Source organism: Phocoena sinus, chromosome 17 (genome assembly GCF_008692025.1).
Source record: "Phocoena sinus isolate mPhoSin1 chromosome 17, mPhoSin1.pri, whole genome shotgun sequence".
In the NCBI taxonomy this organism is placed as follows: Eukaryota; Metazoa; Chordata; class Mammalia; order Artiodactyla; family Phocoenidae; genus Phocoena; species Phocoena sinus.
In genome coordinates this window covers 41,924,927-41,940,662 of record NC_045779.1, presented here as the reverse complement: position 1 = coordinate 41,940,662, position 15,736 = coordinate 41,924,927, and the positions used below count along the sequence as shown (strand labels likewise).

The window sequence follows — 15,736 nt, the reverse complement described above, 5'->3', positions numbered from 1 at the left end:
TGTAGCAACAAAGACCCAACGCAGCCATAAATAAATAAATAAATAAATGAAAATAAATTTATTTAAAAAAGAAAAATAAAGAAATGATCAGGTAAACTTTCTCAAAGCACCTGAGGATACGCATCATCACCTCAGGGTCTTCACTGAAAGAGAAAACCATTTCCATCTCTGTACTCTATTCTACTCTCAATATTTCTGATGCTCAAGTGTGTGGGTGTTTTTCCCACAGCAAACAATTCTCTGACACCAGCTGAGTGTCCTACAATTTAACTCAATCCTGACGCTACCTACCTAGAGATAGCATCAGACCCCACAGGTTAAGGGCTCAGTCCCACAGACGGCTCCCACTTCAGACGCCAATTTTAAGTCCTGACCAACTGGCTATAAATTGGCCAAGTCCAATAGTTTGCTAGAATGGCTCCCAGAACTCAGGAAAACAGTTTACTTACTACATTACTGGGTGATTTTTTAATAAAAGGATACAGCTCTGAAACAGCCAGACGTAAGAGATGCACAGGGCAAGGTAAAGGGGAAGGGGTGTGGAGCTTCCATGCCCTCTCTGGGCACCCCACCACCCAGCACCTCCAAGGGTTCAGCAAACAGGGAGCTCTCCAAACTCCACTCTAGGATTTTTATGGAGGTTTCATCAGGTAGGTATGATTGATTGGCCATTAGCGATTAAGCTTAATCTCCAGCCCCTCTCCCTTCTCAGGGAGAGAAGGAGTGGCGCCTGAAAGTTCCAACATTTTGGTTGGTTCCCCTGGCAGCCAGCCCCCAACCTTAGGGGCTTTACCAAAAGACACCTCATTAACATAAACTCAGGTGTGGTTGAAAGGGGCTTGTTAGGAATAAGAAAAGGCTCTCCTTTTAGCCGTTAAGGCTCTTGTCACTCAGGAAATTACAAGAGTTTTAGAAGCAAGGTGCCAGGAACCATGGACAAACACCAAAACATGTATTTCTTATTACTTCACAGTATCACATTGCTGTATCTCCTCTTTTCCAAGCCCTCTATAATTCCCAGCACACATAAGAAGATAAATTGTTTATGTTATGCAAGTCAGGCAAACCCTTCCTATGGTTTAAGTAGCACCAGAATTGATCTGTTTTGTCCAAGTCAAAACAAAGAATGACTTCAGATATGGAAAGACAGACAGGAAGTTATGTCAGAGAATTAAGACCATCGTGACCTTAAGATTCTTCTAAGGATTCACCTTTTATTAATTGATCCAGCTCATCAAGGTATATTTCTAAAATTAGTTTTGAATTGTCATCCCAGATGGTATGTTACATTTGTTAATAGTATTTGTGTAATACTAACTCCTTAAAAAGTTTACTTTTTTATATAGCTCACATGCCGATACTTCTTCAAAGAAATTACTTAAAACAGGTTTTAAAAAAATACAACAATAAGATTGGTGGCCACGGTGGTGAAGTAAGACCCTGAACACACCTCCTCACGTGGGCACACCAAAATTACAACTGTTTACAGAGCAACTATCTATGAGAACGTCTTGAAGACTAGCAGAACAGGCTCTCCACAACTAAAGATAATAAAGAAGGAACCAGATAGGAGAGGTGGAGACATGGTAGAGTCAAGATACACACCCCTGGGTAGGCGACCCACAAAACAGGAGGAGAATCATAATTGCAGAGTCTCCCCGAGGGAGCAGGGGGACCAAGCTCCTCATCAGGTACCCCAGCCTGGGGGTGCTGCATAGAGAGGATGAGCCTGTAGAACGTCTGGCTTTGAAGGCCAGCTGGGCTTGAGAACAGGAGAGCTGGAGGGCTACAGGAAACACAGACTCCACTCTTAAAGGGTACACGTAAAATCTACATGTTCCAAGTCCCAGCACAGAGGCAGTAATTTGAAAAAAGCCACTTGCTGGTCTTCGAGAGTTTCCCAGAGAGGCAGAAGGCAATTGGGAGTCCTCCTGGGGACACAGATCTGGCGACGATGTGGAGAAAAAGGAACCCTCACACACTGCTGGTGGGAATGTAAATTGGTACAGCCACTATGGAAAACAGAATAGAGGTTCCTCAAAAAACTAAAAATAGAACTACCATACAATCCAGCAATTCCATTTCTGGGTATATTTCCAAAGAAAATGAAAACACTAATTCAAAAAGATACATGCACCCCTATGTTCACTGCAACATTATTTATAACAGCCGAGGTATGAAAGTGTCCATCAACAGATGAATGGATAAAGAATATGTGGTATATATACAATGGAATACTACATTAAAAGAATGACACTTTGTCATTTCCAACAACATGGATGGATTTGGAGGATATTACACTAAGTGAAATAACTCAGAGAAAGACAAATAGCACATGATATCACTAATATGAGGAATCTAATGAACAAACATAACAAAACAGAAACTGAGTCCTAGATACAGAGAACAAACTGGAGGTTGTAAGAGGGGAGACGTGTGCGGGGGGATGGGTGAAATAGATGAAGGAGATTAAGAGATACAAACTTCCAGTTATAAAATAAGTAAGTCATGGGGATGTAATATACAGCATGGGGAATATGGTCAGTGATATTGAAATAACTTTGTATGATGACAGATGGTAGCTAGACTTATCTTGGTGATCATTTGGTAATGTATAAAAATATTGAACCACTATGTTATACACTTGAAACTAATGCAATATTGTAAATCAATTATACTTTGATTATTAAAAAACACAATGGCATAAGATGGTAAGCTTTAATAGTAGAAATTAAATCATGTTTTTCAAGATAGACTTTAATTTTCCTTGAACTGATTTATATTAAGACAAAAGCCTTAGGAAGAATTTAATACTGCCTTATTCCAGAAAAGCGTTTGAGGCAGCAAGAGAAACTAAGTAGAGTTTAACTACAGTTTTGAGATGATTACAACAGTAAACATTTATTGGTGTAGTGGACGCTGTTAACTTTTATGGTTGTTCCAGACCATATTGCTATTAAAAAAGAAAGAGGCAACAATGAATTGATTAAAGTGTTAGGCTCCGTAATTCACTAACTTACCTATATATCTTAAACTCCTCCCTCACCCAATCCACCTTTCATGTAAAGTTCTGGCAGAGTACTTTATTGCCCCCTTAATAAGCTATCTAACTACATGTGAAGGTAAAAAAAAAAAATTCTGAAGTTGTTTCTACACACACCTGTATCCTTTCTCCAAAAATTCATAAGCTGATTTTAATTATTCTTCCAATTAACCGTGTTTAAATGACAGTAAATACGAGACATGATCACAATTGCTGCAAATCGCAATTTTAGACTAAAATTTTAGCCAGCCCCTACCCATCCCCCACCGTGTCACCCCAAAGAACTCCTGCAGGCCACTCTACTGAGTCTAAACCAAGACATCTTACCCTTCAGCACCTGGGATGGCCTTGCCAGGATTCGAACCTGGATCATCTGTATGGTCAGACAGAGGCTTCCAAAGAGCACAAGACCAGCTGCCGGTGCAGATCCCTTCCTCACAATTAAAATTCTGAAAAGCCAGGCATTTTCAGAGAACCAAGTTTGCAGAGACAGGTTTTACTTAGATACTAAAAATAGAGAACTCAGCGGAAAAAATGAACATAATGATCAGGCTACATGTTTACAGCTAAAAGATACTTCCTCATACACATCTCCTTTGATCATAATCACCTTGAAAGGTAGGCAGGTAAAGACTGCCCTAATTCTTCTACAGATAAAGTTACTGCAGAAGTGTCACAGACAGAACTCTTCTAATGGGACTGACTGCTCTAAATAGTAAGGAAAACCAGGTTGTCTCAAGAACTTTACCTTGGCATTTTTCTGGATTGGGCAAAACTTTGGACCTCTTTTGAGGCAAATTTATTCGTGGATCACCAACTGTCAGTCCCAAAATAGTACCTGCTGGAATTTCTGCTGGTGACGGTATTCCTTTAGCAAAAAACAAAACAAAACCAAAAGCAAACAGAAAGTTATTCACAAATACATATATATTTGCTTTTATTTTCAAATTTTTCTAATGAAACTTTCACCTTGGGCTAATTACATAAAGACACGTATTCCCCTTTTTTTCCCCAAAGATACTTTCAGAGAATAAATTAACGTTCATAACGAGTGAAGTTTCTTACAAAAAGCATTAAATTAACATAACAGGTTATTTTACGACATGAGCATGTATGTTCCTATCAATAACTACAGGAGCTTCACACACAAATGCAATCATGCGAAGGTAAGTAAGATTTTAGTTTAGTAGCTGGCACACGCATTTATCTATAGCAATGGAATGCCAATTATTTAGAATACTAACACCTCATTTGTGCTTTCTTGCTGTATTTTAACAAACAGTTACAAGTTAAAAAGCACACTACATTTAGGTAGCTCAACTGCAAGATGCTCTTTTAACCCATTTCCCACTCTTCCCTTCTTCCCCAGTACAACCCAGTATCCCCCGTTATACCTCCCAACAATTCAAAGATGGTTTCCTGTCTGTGATGAAGGGAAACGCTATCAGGATTCCTGCAGGCTTCAATCCACCAACAGTGAGGTGTCTTCTCTGTGTCCTCTCCCTCCTGGAAAACAACAACTCCTGTTCACCAGACAAATAATGGATCAGACTTAATAATTTTGGTTAAAATCATTGTGCTATTGGCCCCATCCTTTTTTCCCTGTTTGTGGGAATGAATCTTTTGTGAGGGGAACCAGGGAAACTGTCACATCAGACTAATGATTCTTCTAATTACAGACAAGGACACAGGACTATACTTCTCTCAAGATTTCACAAACTAAGAAAAACATTCCTGGTTTTCTGAGAGACTACCTACCTAACTGACTGCACACCTGTGGTCTCTGTAGCACAGTACCAACAAGAGATGCCGTGTTCTTCTCCCACTCTACCAACTTCATCACCACAGAATGAAGCAATAAAATTTTCCTCACCAAAGAAAAACCAAACCAATACCTTTTGAAGAAATCTTCAGCAAAAGGATTTATTACTACTATAGTATTTCTAGAAATTTCAAGGAAGTTACACGAGTATTTTACTTGCCTTTTTTCTGAACAGAACTAGGAATTGGGAAAGGTTTCAAACAGCAGTTCAAGTACCATAAGCATGCCCAGGAAGAGAACCTATAGCCAGGATTCATACCAAAGTTCACTGAAGTAGGATGTGCCCCTACAGATTCTAACCTGTAATACATGCGCCCATTACCTCACACAAACTCAGGTGGCACAAACTAGTGGTTCAAAGTACAGGCCCTGGAACCAAACTTCCTAGGTTCAAATCCTCCCTCTGCAACTTATGAGCTAGCATGGAGTAACAACTCTGCACCAGGCACTGTGCTAAGCCCAGGGGACAGAGTAAAGAATGGGACTGCTCCGTCCTCGCCATCACAAAGCTCAGACTCTCATGAGACACGAACATCGAACAAATATGCAAACAAATCTAGACGTAAATAGAGGAAATGTGCAAGATGGGATGAAAACAGCAGGAGGGATATAATTTAACTTAGGGGATCAGAAAAGGATTCTAGAGGAAAATTATATAGATGTTGAAACTTAAAGAATGAGGAAGGCTTAGCCAAGAAGAGCGATAGAGGTGGGACATTCAGACAGGCTCTAAGGGAGGTGAGATCTGACATATTCTAGAACTGGAAGAAGGCCAGGGTGGCTGAAGTGCCAAAGGCGAGGAGAGATGAGGCCAGACAGACATGAAGGTATAAGATTACCAGTCAAATTAAGGGCTTTGGAATTTATCTCAAATACAATGAGAAGCTATCCAAAAGCTTTTAATCAGGAAGTAGCACGATGTGAATAAATTGTCAAAATATCACTTTGCCTCCTGCGTGGAGAACAGAGTGAAAAGTGAGAGCAATGAAGGAAAGTTAAGAAGCTGCTTCAGGATCCAGGAAAGAGACAACAGTGGTTGAGACTACTGTGGAAACAGGGAAGAGGGAGAGAGAAGTCGTCTTTTTTTTTTTTTAAGTATCTGTCTTCTAACAGCTCAAACTCTGTTCAGATCTATCACCATATTCAACGTGTCCAATCTGCAAGAGGCACAGGCACTGAGAGGTTAATTGCACAAATACAGAAAAACAAACCGAATCTGAACCCAAAGTGTCTGATTCCTAATCTAGTCTCCACTCTCCAGACCTGCAGTGTCAACATGGCAGCCACTAGCCACAGAGAACAGTTTGAATTTAACTGTTAGTTAATTAAAATTAAATAAAGGAACCAATTCACTTCCTCAGTCACGCTAGCAACTCGGTAGCTACATGTGGCTGGTGGCCCCGTAATGGACGGCACAAAGAAACATCACCCTCGCAGAACATTCTATTGGACAGAGTTGCACTCAACACACTGTTCTCAACCTGTTAGACATCACCCTTAAAACTAGCCCCAGAAAATATGCATCACACAAGTACAAACAAAAAAAACTAGCATATACTTTCCAGGATTTTAGGGGCTCCCTGTTAGCTGCCTATGGAGAAGTTAAGAACCTTCTACAAGACTCAGAAGCTCAGGAGCAGTCTGTATTTCAATAAGAACAAGTCAGTTTACTTATTACATTCACTTAGATTTGCTCTTCTAGGAAAAGTGAAAGATAAAAGTCTTTGATAATAAGCATAAGTAGGGAAACAAACATTTATAAGCCATGGCCCAAAATGTTACCAAATTATGTTAGGTTTCACAAATTTGCTAAGAAGGAGGTGACCAGAATAAAACATTACAAGCACGTTTACTCTTACTGTGTGGACAGAAGCAGCTTTGAGTGCTTCAGTTAGGATGGAGTGGGAAAGTGGACCAATCAGCCGAAATCTGTTCATCTCCATCGTCAAATCACTGAAAGAAAGAAAAGGTCTTAAAATGGAAACTTCCATCGTATATGATGTCTGTTTCACCGGCAAAAACAGAGCACACCTTCACTGAAAACGGTCAGTAGGTTCAGAGCAAATTCAAGCCATACCTGATTACAATGCCTGTGGTTGGAGAGATCCAAGAATACGGCTGAAGTGGATCTCTAGTTCCATCACCGATGACTTTTTTAATTGGTTTAGCATTTTCCTCATCATCTTTCCATTTTCTTTTCTTGCCAATTTTCTCTGTGGGCAGGTCAGTTCGGCTTTTTTCTTGGGATGGTGTCAGAAGGGGATCAGGGAGGCAGACAGTCGACTTGGTGGGTTCCATACACTGGCACACTGCTTTTATTTCCTCTAAGATATCCTAAGGATATGTTTAAACATTTTACTTTTAAACTCTGGAATTTAAATACGTTTCGAATTTATGTTGGTTTAGTTTATGTTATTTTTTCTACCTTTAAAAATGTACATTTTTATTCTTCGCAAATTAAACTACATTTATCATCATCAAAAAGGTTTTTTGATTCCTCTGCACTTAGAACAAAAAAAGAACTCTGAAATGTCAAAGATTAATGAAAACAACATGAATACTCTGACCAGTTTTTTTAAAAACTAGTTTAAAGAGGAATTTGGAGAAAATTTACAGTCTACTGTATAAAAGCAGTGAGTATGATAAAAAAGGAAAGCTAAGCTAAATGCAGTATTAAAAACTCATCAGAATTACTCAAAACAGATTCTCATCAGCAAACAGGCTCTCACAAGCACCTGAATATCAATGAACCAATTCAGGCTGATGGAAGCATTAGTCTCCGTGCACCATTTCAAGCCCTTTGCATAATAAGATTGGTTTTCATCTCTCCTTCTACTTAGGGCTTACTAAAAGTCAGGTCAAGATTTGCTCCACTTAATATTCACATAACTATCCTCCCTATATTCAAATACCAAGCTATCAGTCAAACTTTTAGACTATTCAAATTTCTATAGCACTGATTTCCAACAGTCATCAAGAATACAGTGACAGAGTGATGAGGAAATACTGTCAAGGATTATACCTGTTTAAGACTTGGATGAAGCCAGATCCACAAGTGCCTGCTCTCAGAAGTGTCACCAGGGGTCCTCTCAGCCTTCCAGATAAATGTCACAGGACCCAGCATTTCTCTAGGATATTTATTTGCCCGGTAAAGCATGAGACTACCTTGGTGCTTTCCAGACAAACAGTGAACTGCTGCAAAAGTCAATCCTGACATAAACAGAAACAGAATTCTAAGATTTCAAGTGCTGAGACTGCATTATGAGTTCCTGATAACCACACTGTTATTTATTGTCTATCTCCATGATGGATGAGGTGTTGGTTTCGATCACTGCTTAGATCAAGAAGTGATCAAAACCACCCAAGAAGTTCTCAGTAAATATTTGAGTAAATGATTTAATGAGTTTTGAGTTTCCTCCTGCCTAAATTCACTCCACCAGAATAATGGTTCTCTCACTTTACACTCAACAATATTTGAAATGGCTTTAAAGCCACCCCAAGCTTTCCTTATATGAACATAGTCATTGGTAACATGAACTGTCTCAGTAAAGCGTGTTTAAATTCCAAAATGCTTACAGCAGACCCTTGTTCATGAAATGAATACATATATAAAGACTAAAATAGGACTCTGGGCTTCCCTGGTGGCGCAGTGGTTAAGAATCCGCCTGCCAATGCAGGGGACACGGGTTCAAGCCCTGGTCCAGGAAGATCTCACATGCCACGGAGCAACTAAGCCCATACGCCACAACTACTGAGCCTGCGCTCTAGAGCCTGAGAGCCCCAACTAGTGAGCCCACGTGCCACAACTACTGAAGCCCGCGCACCTAGAGCCTGTGCTCCTCAACAAGAGAAGCCACCGCAATGGGAAGCCCGTGCACTGCAAGGCAGAGTAGCCCCCGCTAGCCGCCACTAGAGAAAGCCCGCACACAGTAACGAAGACCCAACGCAGCCAAAAATAAAATAAATAAAAATAAATAAATTTATAAAAAGTAGAATAAAATAAAATGGGACTCAGCTCTGAAACAAGTTTACCTGTGTCTATGCTACACATTGGAGAAAGTGCCTTCAGTATTTCTTCCTCTTTGCCCTTCAACTCCAAACAACAGTAGTAGGATAAATCCTGCAAAAAGAGGGAGATACAATCAAAAGCTTGAATTTCCATTGAAAGTGTAAGTGGCAGTGTCCTACTTCTTAGAAAGAAAATATGTGTTTTAGCCCATATTCACAGATAAGTTCGAAGTAGGGTGTAAAAACTACTGCCTCTAAGTAACGGATTATCCCTCTCCAAAACCTAACTAAAGTAAAAAAACTCAGAGTAGAATAAGCAAGACAGTAATAAATTCAGCAATATTACGTTAAGGTTGCTCACTTTGGTTACCTAATTCAGGACCCCAGGATTACTAAACACTGAGCCTAAAGACACACGTGGCAGTTTATCCCACATTTCTCCACTGCTCAGTCTTGACCATGATATCCAAATTTGACTAAGCAATGGCACAGGGAAAACTGAGAGCAATCAGAGTAAGGCCATACCAACTTCAATAAGATGAAGAGAGCTCAGACTGAGCTAATAAAATCAATTACATTAAAGAACTATAATAACGGTTAATGGATACTGAAAGGTTGCTTAAGTGCTAGCAATGGGCTAACTCCTTATATGGGCTGCCATTTAATCTTCCCAAGACCCGATGAACCAGGTGCTATCGTAATCTTATATGACAGATGAGGACACTGAGACAGAGACTGTTACTTGAACAGAGCCATATCATCAGTAAGTGGAGAAGCTAGCGTTCAAGTCAGGCTCACTGACCCCCGAACCAACCCCTCCACCATGGCTCCTTTAAGCAATTTCAGTGCACGCAGCAACTGAAACTAAAGTCACAGGTAAGGCTCTGACAAACTCACATGAATCAGTGCTATCACGCACACACAGAAATCTTCCCAGCAACAGCGATCCACTCTCAGCTGTCAGTGGCAGAGGAACCCCACCAGAGTGTGTACAACTGAGTGACAGCAGAGAATAATGGTTAAGAGCGTGGAACTCTGGAACCAGACTACCTGGGCTCAAATCCCAACTTCACCACTCATTAGTTGTATGGCCGGGGATATGTCATACGTCTGCCCAACGTCTCAGTTTTCTCATTTGTAAAATGGAAATAATGGTAAAACCTACCCCATACTGTTGTTGTAAGGATTAAGTGAGTAAACACATGTAAAGTACTAAAACAGACATAAATTAAGTACTCAAAAATATTTGTTATTACTAGCTATTATTTTTATTACTTAGGACTAATCAAATGTAAAGAAAATACCTGATAACCTCAGCAAAAATTCTGTCCAAAATGAGAAGTAACTATATGTCTGCCTTAAAATTTGAGAGATGACAGAGTACAGCGGAAAAAGCAGAGGCCAGGGGAATCAGCTCCCAACGTAGCACTGGGGAGGGCCTATCTTGCTACGTAGGCCACCAACAAGCTGTGCAGCCCGAGGCAAGTCACTTCACCTCTCTGGATCCCAGGCTCCTCAACAGTCAAAATGAAGAATTTGACTATAATCCATGATTTCTGCTGCTAGGTCTTCAAATCAAAGGCTCTTATAAGGTTCTTTACTTTACACCCATTAGGATGGCAATTATCAAAAAAACAGAAAACAACATGTGTTGGTAGGACATGGAGAAACTGAAGCCCTTGTGCACTGCTGATGGGAATGTAAAATAGTGTAGCCTTTATGGAAAAAAGTATGATGGTTCCTCAAAGAAATTAAACATAGATCTACCACATGATCCAGCAATTCCTCTCCTGGGTATATACCCAAAAGAACTGAAAGCAAGGAACTGAAGAGATATTTGTACACCCATGTTCATAGCAGCATTACTCACAATAGCCAAACGGTAAAAGCAGCTCAAGTGACCACTGACAGATGAATGAACAAACAAAATGTGGTATATACATACAATGAAATATTATTCAGCCTTAAAAATGAGGGAGGACTTCTCTGGTGGCGCACTGGTTAAGAATACAACTGCAGTGCAGGGGACACGGGTTTGAGCCCTGGTCCGGGAAGATTCTACATACTGCAGAGCAACTAAGCCCGTGTGCCACAACTACTGAGCCCGCGTGCCACAACTACTGAAGCCCAGGCGCCTAGAGCCCGTGCTCCACAACAAGAGAAGCCACCACAATGAGAAGCCTGCACACCGCAACAAAGAGTGGCCCCTGCTCACCGCAACTAGAGAAAGCCCGTGTGCAGCAAGGAAGACCCAATGCAGCCATAAATAAATAAATAAATAAATATAATTAAAAAAAAAAAAAAATGAGGGAAACTGACGAATGATACAACATGGATTAATCTTGAAGACATCAGGCTAAGTGAAATAAGCCAGTCTCAAAAGGAGCTGGCTTACTGTTATGAGTCCGCTTATACGAGGTACCTAGAGTAGTCAGATTCATAAAGATGAAAAGTAGAATGGTGGTTGGCAGAGACTGGTGGAGAGAAGAATGGGGAGTTAGTGTTTAATGGATGCAGGGCTTTGGTCTCAGAGATGAAAAAGCTCCAGAGATGGATGGTGATGAGTTACACAACAATGTGAACATACTTAATGCCTCAGAACTGTATACATAAAAATGGTTAAAATGACAAAGCTGTTGTTATGTCTAATTTACCACAATTTTTTTTAAGGTTCTTGTATTGCTTATTCTGCTACATTGCTCTCAAGAGGTAGCAGAGGATACTAATACTAACGGCTTTCAAAAGCTGGCCAAGGCCATCCTGCCATGGAAAGATAGGTCCTCTGCAAAGAACAAATTTCTAAACACGTACTGGAAGAGAGAGAAAGCTATTGAATTAGCAACTGACCGGGGGCGGGGTGGGGTCGGGGGAGGCACAGGAGAAGACAGGACAGCCAAATAAATACTATTATGTAGCTCTAAAACCAACTGTCCTCTTAAAGAGTTTGAAACAAACTTCCCAGCATAGATGGTTCTCAAATATCTGTGGTGGTGAATGACTGCTGAATGAATCCCGAGCATGACCGACAAGATCCTGCAGGATCTGGTTCCTACTTATTCTCCAGAACTAATCTCGCCCTATGTTAGCCCTGCTCTCACTCTCTTCATCTTTGTCACAATGAATTTATTTCAATCCTTCCTTCCTATCTGGCTGCCTCTGCCTTCACCCACTCTGCCATTTCCCTATCCCTTAGAGCTCCGCTCAAGCATCACTTCCACGGGGAAGCACTCCTATTCCTGTTACAAATGGTCACGGTATTGTATAGTATTCCCTTACAACTGTATATTTGGCTAATTATTTGATTAATGTCAGTGTGCCCCAATAACTTTAGGCTCCTTCATCTCCAGCATCTGGCAAAATGCCTCTTGCCCAGTAATTACTTTTAAAATGAATAATCTTAGATAGGGCTTTGGCATACCATGAACTAGTCTAAAAGTCTAAATCAGAAAGGGTCTAAACGAAAATAAAGGGGAAAGCAATCGGAAAAGCATACCTGAAGGAGGCAGCGGCTCGTCATGGCTCGATAGCAGGCTCTGTGGCTCTTGACTGTCGGCCTCTCCCCCAGGCAGTAGCCCCACCTCTTGACCATGTGAAACCGCTTCGCGTGCCAGATGTGAGTTTCTAGCCATTTGTTCTTCTTTTGTCTCCGGTTAAATTCTAGCATCCGGTTTATGTGACATCGTCGAGCTTTATGGCACTTATTTTTTGAGTGTTCTTTTTTCTGATGAACTGCTTTCTCTGCCTAGAGTTTCAAGAAGACAGGCAGATCGTAGTTTGTAACCATCTCAAAACAAAGTTAAATGTTAGGAATTCAAACAGCTAATTTTAGGTGAAGTGGAGTACCTTACAGACTCCATTAGTTTGCTTAATTTTTTAACTTGGTGATTTCTCCAATGAAAGTAGAGGAGGCAACAGAAAGAGTGAAGATTTTAGAAAAAGGTAAACCTAGGAAGGAAACACAGTTCTATCACTTACTAACTGGGCAAGCTTCGGGGACTGGGAAGATTAGAATATTTATAAAATGTTCAACACAGTAACTCAAACTTATTTGTGGCTATTAATATTAGAAAGCAAGAAAGAATAAATCAAATGCTAGCTTTGTGTTGATTTTTATTGTTTTTTAACATCTAAGAATATAACTAAACCCCAAACTTAGGACCAAAGATATAAAAGTGGGGAAAACCTGCACATTTCATATCACTTAGGTACTGACAGACAAATGCTAAATGCTATCACTAGGAAACGGACGTCACATTAAATCTAGAGAGAACAAAATTCCTGTTTTGTTTTCATTCTTCACTTCTTCCATAGCTAAGCTAAACTTTTGTGGGAAAAACTCTTTTCCATTAGTTTGTGGGCCCCTTAAGAATAAGGACTTTACCTTAATGGACCCTAACCTCACCACCAGCATAATACCAGTACACGGAAGGCACTTGATAAAGAAATTTTGGATCAATTAGTAAAGACATAGTGTGGTTAGACAATCATAGAATGTCCAAGCCAAGAATTTTGGTAAAGCCAAAAACAACTGGACTTGAACAAAAAATTAAATCCAAGTTCAAGTTTTCAACATTAAAAAAAGACAAAAGGCAAATACTAGGCATTGATGCTGCCTTTTTTAACCTTCCAACTCTCAACTGGTCACACCCCCAAAGTGCAGAGCTAAAATTACTTATCTGGTAAGAAGGTCAAATTTTCATTTTAAATCTGGCAGGGGAACATCAACTGTTTAACATCATAAAGAGAGAGAGTTTCCAAATGCTGTATTTAAAAGTAGCTGTAATATCCAACAGCCTGCTAATTTTGGAGGGGAGTGGAGGTGGAGGTGGGGAAGATAATGATTAAACCAAAAAATATGCAAAATGAGCATGTTGTTTTTTAGTCTTCATTTTAATAAATTCTGTTAGGTTAATACTTCTCAACTTCCTTTAAGAACCACTAACCTAAACATTTACATTAAGGGACACTTATACCTCTTTCTGGGCAATCTCCTGTAACCGTCGAGGAAGGCGTTTGACATTGTGACTCATGGCTCTTCGTCTCATGTGCCGTGGCAGCGTCTGGAAAACCAGTGAATTAGAAGATTTCTGGGCCACTGCTTTCAACATGGCACTGATTTCAGCAGCTCGAGCTTGAGCAAAAGTAGAAGCTGTTGAAGAGAACACCACCGTTATTAAAAACTCATCTTTTCCTGGTAGGTTTCGAAGGAAAACAGATTTGAAGCACATGAGCTTACAATTCACCCACTACCCTAACTCCTAATAGATTAACACCAATAGTAGTTATTTCTGTTACATGACTGTGAAACTAAGGATTCGGTTTTCCTTTTCTAATCAGAAAAAATTTAGTAAAAAAATAAGGTAAAGGGCTTCCCTGGTGGCGCAGTGGTTGGGAGTCCGCCTGCCAATGCGGGGGACGCGGGTTCGTGCCCTGGTCCGGGAGGATCCCACATGCCGCGGAGCCTGCACGTCCGGAGCCTGTGCTCCACAGCGGGAGGGGCCGTGGCGGTGAGGGGCCCGCGTACCGCAAAAAAAAAAAAAAAAAAGGTAAAAAAGAGTTTTTTTAAAAGAGAGAGCTGGGCTTCCCTGCTGGCACAGTGGTTAAGAATCCACCTGCCAATGCAGGGGACACAGGTTTGAGCCCTGGTCCAGGAAGATCCCACATGCTGTGGAACAACTAAGACCATGCACCACAACTACTGAGCCTATGCGCCACAACTACTAAGCCCATGTGACACAACTACTGAAGCTCACATGCCTAGAGCCCGTGCTCCGCAACAAGAGAAGCCACCACAATGAGAAGCAACGAAGAGTAGCCCCCGCTCACTGCAACTAGAGAAAGCCCGCGTGCAGCAACGAAGTCCCAATGCAGCCAAAAATAAATAAATAAAATAAATAAATTTACTTAAAAAATAAAAAAAACAGAAAGCTACATGCAATATAATCACAACCATTCTTTTCTTTTTTTCTTTTTTTTCTTCCTTTTTTTTTTTTTTTGTGGTATGCGGGCCTCTCACTGCTGTGGCCTCTCCCGTTGCGGAGCACAGGCTCCAGACACGCAGGCCCAGCGGCCATGGCCCACGGGCCCAGCCACTCGGCGGCACGTGGGATCCTCCCGCACCGGGACACGAACCCACGTCCCCTGCATCGGCAGGCGGACTCCCAACCACTGCACCACCAGGGAAGCCCACAACCATTCTTAAGTGTAATAATCCCACAAGAAAACAAAGAAAAAACAAAATTTTAAATGATTTTGACTCCAGGGGTTTTCTTCCTTAATATTTCCTGTATTTTTACAAACATGTGACCATAACTATTTTCAGTTTTCTTTATTGAAAAATAGACTATTTTTTCTGAATAATAAACAGAGCACTGGAGAAATTTAAGTGAACGCCTCCAGGAAGGCATAAAGAAACACCAGAAGGCACGCTTAAGGTGTGTACAAGGAATACAGGGTTACCAGGTAGTGAGGGGTGACGGTGAAGGGGGGTATTGGGAAATGAGACTGGACAGGGCCTGGAGACAGGTTGCCGTCAGAGTGCGTTAAATTGGGTTTTATCTTTGGAGATGCGGTGCTGAGGAGTGTGGATGGCGTTTTATACTTTTTAGAAAGGGGGGAGGAGGTGACAAAGATGACTTTAAGACAAAAAGGAACAGTTCACAAATCAGAACCTCTAAGAAGGACAGTAAGAGAGAGGAGGGAGCCCGAAGGAGGGAGAGCTAGCAGGCCCAGGGAAGCGCTGGTCTGAGTCCAGGCTGGAGGTGAGACACGCCCATGTGGACAGAAGGAAGGAGAGAGACGGGGAGGCAGGGCCAAGGCCCAGGGCGGAGAGAAGGCACTAGAAATCTGGCTGCAGGAGAAAC

The 15,736-nt window shown here is 41.1% G+C and overlaps 1 protein-coding gene across 3 annotated transcripts in view; it reads right to left on the bottom strand.

Moving 5' to 3' along the window:
- Positions 1–15,736, bottom strand: part of POP1 (POP1 homolog, ribonuclease P/MRP subunit) — a 37,632-nt gene that overhangs the window by 15,905 nt on the left and 5,991 nt on the right. For all 3 annotated transcript variants that reach the window (XM_032610346.1, XM_032610348.1, XM_032610347.1), the window contains 8 exons: positions 13,847–14,022; positions 12,367–12,615; positions 8,898–8,985; positions 7,888–8,075; positions 6,943–7,199; positions 6,725–6,818; positions 4,438–4,549; positions 3,792–3,911 (listed from right to left, as the gene is read on the bottom strand). In XM_032610346.1, the coding sequence (XP_032466237.1) occupies positions 3,792–3,911; positions 4,438–4,549; positions 6,725–6,818; positions 6,943–7,199; positions 7,888–8,075; positions 8,898–8,985; positions 12,367–12,615; positions 13,847–14,022 (1,284 nt within the window). The remainder of the gene's footprint in view (positions 1–3,791; positions 3,912–4,437; positions 4,550–6,724; positions 6,819–6,942; positions 7,200–7,887; positions 8,076–8,897; positions 8,986–12,366; positions 12,616–13,846; positions 14,023–15,736) is intronic.